Below are 11,136 nucleotides of genomic sequence, written 5' to 3' on the forward strand. Positions count from 1 at the left end.
CAAGTTGTGCTTATGAAGGCCTAAAATGTATTTCTAGAATTCATTATGGGCTGTAGGATACACTGATGTCCATCGAGTGCTGTCGCATGATCACATGCACAACAGTAGTCTTTGGTCACAACATTTGTGGGTTGAGCTGCAGAAATATGTAGTCAGTCTTGGAAGAGCGAAAGTATCTGCTGTCGACGCATTATTTTTGGCTATGTGTAACCCTTCTCTGACAATTATATCTAAGGTTCAAAGGATTTCCACACTGGTGGAATTTCAAGCATCCAAACCAGGTTATGGTTGTATTGTTTGTGGGCAACTCCATGCACAAAGACATCTCAAAGGTATGTGATTTAATTCACACAGTTGTCTCATACTAACTATCTTGTTCATAGTTGATACTATATGCTACACATGGCATTCTGACAGAACAAGACTCCCCACTTGGCTACCTGCTACTTCGATGTGTACGTCTTTATCTTGAAATTGACATGTATGCCACTTTTGAGGTTCACACCACAAATACCATCAATAAAGGCAGAAGTGCTGTCTAGGCCTTCATGGTACTTATGAAAGTACATCTTGTGATATTTTGTTTTAGCAACTACAATAATAGATTGACTTCATAATTTAAATAGCAATATATCACAGAAACCGATGAAGAGAATGAAAAGGGCTGGAGCTTTCTGAAATTGCACCTGACCATGCACATTTTCGATGACATTGAGGCTAAAGGCGTCACAAAGAACTACAATACCAAGCTGAATGAGCAAATGCATGGACCATTGAAGAACTCATATCAACACTGGACCAACTTTAAGAACTTTGCAGAACAGGTGAGGTACACAGTTCTATAAATTTCTATTATTAAAGTGTGTTATACTCTACAGATTCTTTGGATCGATCACTGGCTACTTGTCTCAAACAACATTTGTCATCGTGTCGAGGACATGGCCAATTATTTGAGGTCAATGTCACAAGCTGATGAAGTGGATGTTGACGCTGATGACCCCGCAATGGATGAGCTGGTCCTTTGGATGGGTCTATGCATGTGAAAATGAAGTCAATGCAAGGCTTGCTGACTTTTGATCAGATTGAGACAGCTCATCGGGATGTTGACACAGGCTTTGTTGACTTCTGTATTGAGCTTAATGCCTTCCTTAATGTTTTCCTACTGGCCTGTAACTTACCCCTACCCAATGGGAAAAGAGTCCAGCTCCAACTGAGTGATGCAATAAGTCTGTTCACTCTCATTGTGTTCCCTACTATGCTGATGCAAACACTTTGGTCACCCCATTTCAGGTACCTCTTAGGTTGTATTATACCTATAGAGGTTTTCACCTAGGGGGTACTTTTCAGGTGGTCCGGCCATGTTTGTATGGTCTTTCCCCAAGTGTATAGGGTCCAAAATGAAATGTATTGAGCACGGTCCAGGGGTCAAAATAATTTTTGCGTGGGAAAGACCGCCAGCCAACTTTAGACCACACATACATTGGGAAATTCCCATGGTGCAGGGGTGTCAGGGGTCCTATTATGACCAAATTTTTTTGAAAATTGTGGTTTTTTTTGGTCCTCTCACCCACCTCAGGCAGCACTTCTTGGTGGAAATAAAGGGTCCTGCAGACCTGATTTCTATATTATGGCAACAGGACCCAGCCTCTCTATGGCCTATCAATATATTTTGTCTTCAATGATCCCCAGTAGTGTGAAAAGGAGGATGAGTGTGCAGGGTTTCTGAGCGGATCTGATAGGCAAATCATCAGGGAAGACTAGGGGCAAGCAAGATAATATGGTATATGGATATGTATCACCAAGTGACTTGTATGAGACAGGAACAATAGCACCATCTTGAGGCATCTGGCATGACAGTTGAACTTTGAAATGAGACTTATATTTGGGGAAGGGAAAGAGGCAAAATAATGAGCAGATCTGAGGTAGCAGAAAATAAGCTACATAAAGTGTCTTCCATACCTCACATCCAACTCTGAGAAAGAAAAATGTAGAGCTGTGAGGGTGAGATAGTGAGATCAAGCCAATATGCTTGTGAGGTATCAAACACAAAGACATAGAATATACATTGAAACCATTAAGAGAGTCACCGGGAGAAAGCTAATATGCCTGTCAGGTATTGAGCATCAAACACAAGGACATAGAATATACATTGAAACCATTAAAAAGTGACTGGAGGAAGGACCACAGAGACATGTGGGAGGGACCATGGTGAATGGGAAATGACTATATTCATCATCTCCAACCTCATAATAAGCCAGATCGCCATCCTCGTCACTCTCTTCCTGCTCTCCAAAACTCTTGTCGTCATCATCCTCATACTGGAAAAAAGACGGCTGCACCTGGTCTCGAGCAGCTCGAAGTATATCTTCATTTTGAGGACCCCAACTCTCAACTGGCCACGTGCAAGGGATCTCTTGAACTTTCTTCTTCCAGATGACACAAATGTGAAGAAGTTCGTCTGCGTGGGCCCGCATGTGGAATGACACTACAAGATCATCAACTGCCGACAAATTAAGTGCGATTCACTGTATACTGAGACTAGACTCACCCGCATCCCTCAACAAAGTTTGTATGGCCTCCCACTCTGCAAACATCCACTCCTGCATGACGGTCCGCTCTCGCATCAAATGAGTTTCTTCTTCGACGCACCGATCCACTTCAAGCTGTAAATGGATACCAGACCTGGTGGCCTTATCCGATAACCATGCCGGTGGGTTTATACCGTCTTCGTCCAGGCCAATATCTTGCCAAATCTCATTGTCGACGTCAAGTAGAAAGATGCCCTCGTGTATAATAGGGCGAGGTGGAACAGCAGAAGGGGGAGCTCTCTGCTGGCGTATCAGAGACCGCAACTGAGCACATAGGTCATTGTAAGTGGAGACCAATTTGAGAACCCCGGGTTCTCGGCGTTTAATAGAGTACTGGGTGCTTGCGCGAATCTTGTGTTCCGCTAAAAATACATGAGACATGCTGAAAGTGAAGTTGAATAGCATTAATGTACCATTAACTGTAGCTCGATACAATCTCTCCAGCCTCTCTAATTCAAACTTGCGTTGACAGAGACGGTCCCGAATACGAATTTTCACTGCACGAGCATTCAAGTGGACTGTCAGATAAGTATCGTTCTTCATCTTCTCAAGATCGGCCTTTGCATGCGTTCCAAGAGCAGCTTTACGACGTCGAAGGGTATCAGCGGTTTTGGCACGTCGTGACCGAGCGCCGGAGAGCTGCAAATTAAGCTCCGCAATATTAGAAACACTGCCTACATGAAGCTGCATCTCTAGCTCACGGACAGAAGTCCTGTAAGCATCCAGGGTCTTCTCCAGCGCAAGGATAGTTGTAATGACCTCCGCCACTTTGTTCTTGGATTGCCCTACACAATATAATTAGTAAGGCAGTGAGAGCACTACTTAAAATCTTACGTGGGGTGGGTCATGTCTGGTGAGCAATTTGTGCCTTCCACTCAGCACGAAGCATATCCTCATCGATGTCTAAGTCAAGTAAACTGTCCAGAGCCGCGTTCTTCTTTATCTGGCAATGGATCCATCGCCGGTGAAGCCAATGCCCATAGCCTTGGATGGATTTTGTGTCCAGGTGGCGAATCTGAACATCGAGGACAAAAAGATGTTGATAGAACTACAGTAGAGTTAGAAATGTGATATATATTATGTGAATGTAAACTTACTCCAGAAACCTGTAACGATGGGATGAGTTGCTTAAGTGAACTCCACAGTCGTTCGCAACCCTCACCGTCAGACAGCCCAAAACCCTCGCGCTTCCTCGGGTGATAGACAATTTGACAGGGCCATTGGTGGCCATACACATGGAATACCGCAACAGCAAAGGATATGCATGATAGAGTGTTGTCGTCCAGGAGTTTCCACTTTCGGCAACTTTGTTCGAGTTGACATGCGATGTCGTAGAGAAGTCCTATAGTCATTTGAGGGGGCAAATGCTTGAACAAGCAGTCCAAGAGAGCGAGCGCATAGTGTTGCTTTTCTCCCACTGATGTGAGGTTGGCAAGCCAGAGGACACAGTCATGTCTACATAGCAGGGCCATCAGGCCTGTGTCGGTAAAAAAATGAGTACTTGCCTTTTCACGCTTTTCATCTGCAGCTACAAAGGATTCTCCGCATCCATTCAACACAGATACTGGCACATGCATCCCTTCTTCATAGTGATCCTTGTCACCTTCCGCTCTAGAGACCCATACTCAACATCTCTCTCCGCGACAACTCTGTATGAAATCCTCCATCGCTTTGACATCGTCGTTCGATAGAAAGAACATTGGAGTTGGATTAGGAGGGTCGATAGTGTCAGCACCATGAGGATTAGTCGAACGTTTTTGGGTAAAACAAGCATCTATTCAAATGATAACATCTGGGCTGGTGTCACCAATTAATCACAGTACAGTACGAGCTGAGACAGACTTACATAGAATGAGAATCTGATCCGTGGTAAGTATTTCCTCCGAAACAAAGCAGACAACGAGAATGAAGGTATTCACTGGACTTATCGATTGGTGGGAGACGTGCCTGGCCCTTTTGAACGTCAGTGATGAGAGTGGAAATGTGATTGCGAGCCATAAGTTATTCTGATCAAAGACTAAGCATCACTGCATGCATGAGAATTTGAAAAGCTAACCTTGCATGACAACTTGTATCCCATTCCATCTAAAAAAGTTTCCACCGCATCGCACCACGCGGTTTGGTTGGGAGACTGATGTACAAAGAGCAGATGGACGAACTCTAAAACACGTAAGTCCACTGCGAGTGAGGGAGCAACAGGAGCACATGGAAACAGACCGTGACAGAGGAGCTGGAGGGGGGCAGGGAAACAAGGGCATGCGATGATGTTGATTTCTTTCAATACTGGAGTGTACATGAGATAGATTTGGTAGAAGAGTGACAAATAACATACCGTCGAAGTGCACACATGCAACTGTAATGCTCCGAGTCCTACATCCAGCTCTACAAACTCCAAGATCTTGCTGAGGTTGTCCTGGTGCGTTTGTATAACGTAGCGCTGAAGTTAGCTGAATGTAGGATAGGTATGGTATAAGAAGGGAAGGAATGACATCTTGCAACCATCTGCGCCACTGGTTGGCCCTTTTTTACGAGCTGGTGAGATGACGAGTGATAGGACCGTTGGAGAAATGTAGGGAGTCACTGAAGAGACCTTCATCCATGGTATTTTCTTGTGGTGCTGATGTTCTGGACACAGACGGTGAACGGTGGAAATTTTGCTGCATGAGGCATTGGCATCCGGGCAGCACCAACACGGGAGGCGGGGCAGGAAGATATAGGTTGAGCTGTCTAGTTTGACGAGGACGTCGCCATGCCGTGTTCATCCAAGGCTCACAGATGATGAGCCCCTTCAGTGACAAATTCCGTATTATACGGGCCACCCGACCTACATAATATCCCGTATGAGATGGGCCAGCGGATTATGGGCCCATGTTGTGTATATTCTCGATGATGACGGATGGGCCGGGACACATATTATTTCCGATGGAGACGGGTGGGCCCATGTATGCCAATGATATATATATCCTTGATGTTGACGGATGGGCCGGGGGAATATGATCATTCATGGAGATGGGTGGGCCCATCTGGGTAATATGTAGAGTAGGATATTATAGACAGCTGGGCTGAAGAGAGATGTAAGGCAAATATTGTTATATAGATGGGCGGGCTGACGGGGGTGTATTACATATATGGGTGGGCCGAGGTAGGGGAATATTACATAGATGGGTGGGCTGACGTGGGGTGTATTACATATACAGGTGGGCCGACGTGGAAAGTATTACATATACGGGTAAGCCGACAAAAGGGATATCAAATAGACGGGTGGGCCGAGGGTGTGATAAAATATCTATTACATAGACAGGTAGGCCGAGGTGGGGTATAATTATATAGACAGGTGGGCCGACATAGGATGTATTATATAGACGGGTGGGCCAACATAGGATGTATTACATAGACGGGTGGGCCGACGTGAGGGATAATACATAGATGGGTGGGCTGACGTGGGGGAATTGTACATAGATGGGTACATATATGGGTGAGCCTAGATACGTTTCATCAAGACATACAGCTGATGTAGCCACCAGCAATCAAACACGTAGGATACATGTACACTATGAGTGCATATACCTACCATCGACCACCGAATCTAAACCCCTAAGCACGAAAACATGAATTGACCATGTGTGGCATTGACCAATAATTGAGGACTGAAGTGGAAAAACCCCACACCTGAACCCTGGTGTGCAACATATCCTATTTCTAAGCACGGACACCAGAAGCACAACACTCACAAAAATATAAATGTCAAATTTTCAGTGCAAAACCCCAAACCAAGATTTACCAACCCCCGAACCCTGAAATTGTGGACTGCCGGGTTTCGGGGTTCGGGGGTCCCGGAACTCAGTATGACACAACAAAAATATATGTTGGGGTTTGGGGGTTAGTAAAATGTTTATAGATATACGTAGGTTGATATAAACATGTCTGAAAAATGACGTTAGTCTCAAATGGCAAATCCTGAGTTCCGGGTTTCGGGACTCGGCACCCGGCACCCAGCACTTGGGGTTCAGCACTGAAAATTTGACATTCGGGTGTTAGGGTTTAGGGTGATATCTACCTCAATCTACAGTTTCGAGTTCTGGATATCGGGACTGATCATGAAATTATTCAATTGTGGCATAGGTAACATGCATTGAAAAAGATTTATGTACATCTATCACTGAGCAATTATGTAGCCATTTCAACCTCCTCACCAGGAAGATCAACCTTCCCCTCAACATCCAACTCCTCATCAGAAGAATCATATTCTGGCAGGAGGTTACCTGGTTCATTAGGGACCACAATATTGCCAGAGGATTCTGGCAAGAGGTTGCCTGGTTCATCTGGGAGCACAATTTCGCCGGAGGATCGTGGACCCTCAGGCTGAACTTGGGTGGGCTCAACCATGAGACCTACCATAGCAGATCCATCCTCAACCGTCAAGGGTGTGGGTTGCATCACTGAAATGTCCAAATCAATGAGGTTGGAAAGTGCGGAGGGGAGGGGTGAAATGGACGGGTGGGGACCGGATTGATCAAGCAAGATTGTTGCATTGGCCGGTGTGTCCGGAAGTGAAAATGAAGGGTGCTGGTCGACCACTGTGCGCTGGAGGCTCTCATGGAGGTGTTGCAGGGTATCAATCTTAGCATCCTGCTCCTACACCCGAGCCTCAAGAATAGCGATGCGAGCTGCACCATCCCGAATCGCGATTGCCATGGAATGGAGATCCAGCATGGGAACATCGAGTGCTGCACGAGGCACTGCGAAGCTCGAAGACCGAACAGCTAAGTAAAAAATCAGGTCAGCAGGTCATCAAAAGTTTGGGTGACTTACGAGCTGGCGCAGGTGCAGGTGCAGGTGCAGGTGTCTTCTTGGTAGTGATGGTCTTGCTGCGACCACGTGACTGCACCTGGGGTGTAGTTGCAGCAGGGATGGCCGGAGTTCGGGACGGGCCATGAGATTGACTATGAGTTTGGGCCCTTGACAGGGAGGGAGACGGAGCAGTGGATGGAGCAGGGGCAGATGTCTTGGAACGCGTCCGGCCAGTGGTAGACTTCCCTCGGGTCCATTTGGGCGGGGATCCCAGAGATGCAGGGTTGCATTTGATCTTCTTGGTGGAGCAGCGGATGCAAGACAAGCAGGGGAGGCTGGTCCTCTTGTCAAAATGGGTCGCGCAGGGCCAATCCTCCTTGACGCAATAATGGCAGGGGTTGTTCTGTGGTATCCATTAGTAGATGGACTAGGGGAATTAATTGGAGTACTCACCGGGCCGGGAATGGTGATATCAAATGTGGTATTGGCCGGGGGGTCACCATCCGAAGCGCTGGATGTATCATCAGAGGACTCCTCAACTTCCGGACGACTGCTGGAGGTTGCCTGATAGATTGTAAGTGAGCATGTGAGTTCCGGGCGAGCTTGTAAGACTTACCCGAGCCTCCGGACAACTGATGGGAGATTTCTAATGCAATGGGCATGAGTGAAAACGATACATGTGAGTTCCGGACAAGTCCAAACGACTCACCATGACCTCCAGACGACTGCCAGCAGTCAGCTGTGGACACATGAGCATATATATGAGTTCCGGACGACTAAATCAGACTTACCGAAGCAGGCCCAAATGATTGCTTCTTGGGGGAACCAGGTGACCGAGGCAACTGGGGTGTCCTTACAACAATGGTGGAGAGCTGGGGAAGAACGACCTCTGGCACTCTACACAAAATCGGCTGCAACAAATTGAGAGCATGTCACAAATGAGCCAGAACACATACCTGAACAATTGGGTCTTCATCATCTTCCAACTCCACAAATGGCTTTGACTTGGGGAGTCGAGTTGACTTGACACACTTGCGACCCTTCATCGCTGACTTTGGAGGTTGGGAGGAGTGTCCAGAAATCATCGGGGACTTCCTCTTGTTGCTCCCTCCGACTTCCGGCTCCAGGTCAACAGAAATGGCCTTACCTTTTCCTTTGTCCTGGAACTCGGTACCCGTCTTGCTGGAAGGTCCGGCGACGACGGGAGGGGAGGGAATGACAGGGGCGGGGGAAGGAATAGGTGTGGGGGAAGGGAATGACAGGGGCGGGGGAAGGAATAGGTGTGGGGGAAGGGACAGGTGGAGACGGAAGGTTGACAGTCAGTGGGCCAGTGGAAGGATTAGGAACAACAGGGAGATCACAGGAATTGTCACCCAACGCCTCCCAGGCACGGACTTGCTTGCGCCAGGCGTGTCTAGCCACCCGGGGGTCATCATGGCCAATGCCGTGCCAGTTGGGCAATGCCCGGGGAGTCATGGAACGCACCCTCATCAGCTTCTTAGAGCAGGACGCCACAATGCCAGGGATGTATTCCCCTTTCTCATGGGCCCAGATGATGTCAGCCTACCCGGATATTAGAAACATCAATGGTAAACTAATTTAATGAGTGCAACTTACCAAAAGAGTGGTGACCTGCTTTGTCAGAGCAAGTTGGACGTCCACTGAGCCGGCCAGGATGTGCCGAGCGCCGGCAATGATGCCTACAAGTTGAGCAGTGGATGCCTTGAGGTCGGCCAATGAAGATTGAACTGGAGTAGACATTTGGATTGAGTTGACAGATGTGAGAATGTTGAAAGCAGGGTGAAATCTGTTATCACTAGAATGAAGTTTCAAAGAAACAATACAATTGAAGGACGATGTTGAAAATTGTTGATTGTTTGTCTTTGTTTGGTCATGGTTCAACTTTCGGCAATCGCCGGCCATGTGTTGAACTTCGACGTTATCTGTTATCAATCAGTTCATAAGTTCATCAGCTCATCAGAAATCATGAGCTCTCAACCTGGGGTCAGATTTCATGACCCTCTGGTCACTGAATCCACCTCAATGGATGTGGATGAGTCCTCCAAGTCCCGGATGTCCCTTGGTATGTTTTTTTTTGCTGATTTCAGTGAATTGATCTGACATGGTTTAGATCCATTAGATGATATATACCTTGGGCCGGATGATGAGTTAGACTCTGATTCTGGGTCGTCCGGTGGTTTGGATCTGTTGAATGTGATTCCCGGTATGTTTCTCAATTCAAATGTACATAGTCTACATGTGCAAATTCATCACATACTTCCAGATCCATCATATCCAGCCCTGGTGGATGGACTGGCCCTGTATGATGACCCGGACTTGTATCTTGGTCTGGAGGATACCTTGATTTCGTCTGATGATGCTCCGGCTGTACCCGATTTTCCTATGGCTGGTGAGGTTATTCTTTTCATCTCATGTTCATTTTCCATGGCATTTCCCCAGTGAATGAATCGACTCCCGAACCTCATCCGGTTACTCCGGCTGAACCAGAGGCACCCATACCTTGTAGGCATATTCATATCATTTCATGTTTTTTATTCATGTTATCTCCCAAGCTAATTCAGAAACTCCCGAACGTCAATCGCCCGAGCCAGAACTCAACAATGAAGCACTGCGTGCCATGGTTCAGGAGTTCATGCCAATCGGATCTTATGATCAAGCTGAAAGTATGTATACAACAGTTGATTATTTATCTCTGCTAATGTTCTGCAAGTTCAAACAATTGTAGATCGCCTGGGTGATTACCAACAGCGTCATGGAAATCTTCCTGCCCCTACAGTAGCACAACTTCTTGAGGCTGACAGACCATTCAGGATGGCATGGGCTGAAACATGCGACAAACTGCGGAAAGCAGATGCGGACCTCCGGAGGATGCAAAGGGTAAGGGAGTCAACCTCCGAAATGCTGAAGGTATTAGATACCCTCATTGAGTTCTTTGAGGACTCAAGTAACATGTAAATATTGATCAATGTCTGATAGTAGACACATTGCAGTATACTTTACCTACTCAGTACTTAGTCCTTGGTACTTGTATACTCTACCTACTCAGTACTCGCTGCCCGGTTGTCTGTGCTCGGTACTCGGTACTCGGTACTCGGTACTCGGTGCTCGGTGCTCGGTGCTCGGTGCCTGGTGCTCGGTGCTCGGTGCTCGGGGTTCGGTGCAGTATACTTTACCTGCTCAGTACTTAGTACTTGGTACTTGTATACTTTACCTACTTAGTACTTAGTCCTTGATACTTGTATACTCCACCTACTCAGTCCTCGCTGCCCAGTTTTCTGTGCTCGGTACTTGGTACTTGGTACTCGGTGCTCGGTGCTCGGTGCTCGGTGCTCGGTGCTCGGTGCTCGGTGCTCGGTGCTCGGTGCTCGGTGCTCGGGGTTCGGTACTCGGGGTTCGGTACTCGGGGTTCGGTACTCGGGCCTTGGTACTCGAGATTTGGGATTTGGGATTTAAGATTAGGTGGTTAGTACTTTGACATATACACAATAGCACATATGACATTACACATGAGGGCAGGAAGATATATCTACATTAAGTGTGTCCCCGTGCTCTGGTTACTCTAGGTGTACTGTCTACTGGCATTTGCAACTTACTCTGGGTCGTCCTCGTGGATGGTTCAACTGTGACTCTCTTGCCCTGCCTCCTTTTCTGTGCCGGCAGCGTGATACTGTCTTCCATTTCAACATCATCTCTAACCTCGCTGGTTGCATCTTCAGTTAACCCAGCAAGGAGGTTG

At 47.1% G+C, this 11,136-nt stretch overlaps 5 protein-coding genes across 5 annotated transcripts; 2 read left to right on the top strand and 3 right to left on the bottom strand.

Annotated features, from left to right (window-relative positions):
- Window positions 1-311: 311 nt before the first annotated feature.
- Window positions 312-1,301, top strand: F5147DRAFT_771639 (uncharacterized protein; the record flags this gene model as incomplete). The annotated part of the gene is made up of 6 exons (XM_041441268.1): window positions 312-332; window positions 384-455; window positions 627-824; window positions 879-1,029; window positions 1,092-1,226; window positions 1,291-1,301. 6 exons carry the CDS (start codon window positions 312-314, stop codon window positions 1,299-1,301), a joined length of 588 nt encoding a protein of 195 aa, XP_041295128.1.
- Window positions 1,302-2,522: 1,221 nt separating this feature from the next.
- Window positions 2,523-4,586, bottom strand: F5147DRAFT_744682 (uncharacterized protein; the record flags this gene model as incomplete). The annotated part of the gene is made up of 6 exons (XM_041439701.1): window positions 2,523-2,950; window positions 3,002-3,373; window positions 3,471-3,636; window positions 3,686-4,212; window positions 4,234-4,362; window positions 4,478-4,586. The coding sequence occupies 6 exons, from the start codon at window positions 4,584-4,586 to the stop codon at window positions 2,523-2,525; spliced, it is 1,731 nt and encodes a 576-aa protein (XP_041295129.1).
- Window positions 4,587-4,605: 19 nt separating this feature from the next.
- On the bottom strand, window positions 4,606-5,113 carry F5147DRAFT_573013 (uncharacterized protein; the record flags this gene model as incomplete). The annotated part of the gene is made up of 2 exons (XM_041431131.1): window positions 4,606-4,871; window positions 4,921-5,113. Coding segments are annotated over 2 exons (459 nt in total), but the record flags the coding sequence as incomplete, so codon positions are not given.
- Window positions 5,114-6,755: 1,642 nt separating this feature from the next.
- F5147DRAFT_792731 (uncharacterized protein) lies at window positions 6,756-9,140 on the bottom strand (the record flags this gene model as incomplete). Its single annotated transcript, XM_041443105.1, has 11 exons — window positions 6,756-7,172; window positions 7,230-7,351; window positions 7,401-7,782; window positions 7,833-7,943; window positions 7,996-8,025; window positions 8,089-8,118; window positions 8,171-8,290; window positions 8,336-8,377; window positions 8,433-8,493; window positions 8,527-8,942; window positions 8,997-9,140. 11 exons carry the CDS (start codon window positions 9,138-9,140, stop codon window positions 6,756-6,758), a joined length of 1,875 nt encoding a protein of 624 aa, XP_041295131.1.
- A 225-nt stretch (window positions 9,141-9,365) lies between these two features.
- F5147DRAFT_771642 (uncharacterized protein) lies at window positions 9,366-10,355 on the top strand (the record flags this gene model as incomplete). Its single annotated transcript, XM_041441269.1, has 6 exons — window positions 9,366-9,462; window positions 9,511-9,603; window positions 9,664-9,789; window positions 9,840-9,902; window positions 9,953-10,063; window positions 10,111-10,355. 6 exons carry the CDS (start codon window positions 9,366-9,368, stop codon window positions 10,353-10,355), a joined length of 735 nt encoding a protein of 244 aa, XP_041295132.1.
- Between the last annotated feature and the right edge of the window lie 781 nt (window positions 10,356-11,136).

The sequence above is a fragment of the Suillus discolor genome, assembly GCF_016758755.1.
Source record: "Suillus discolor strain FC423 chromosome Unknown F5147scaffold_16, whole genome shotgun sequence".
NCBI lineage: Eukaryota > Fungi > Basidiomycota > Agaricomycetes > Boletales > Suillaceae > Suillus > Suillus discolor.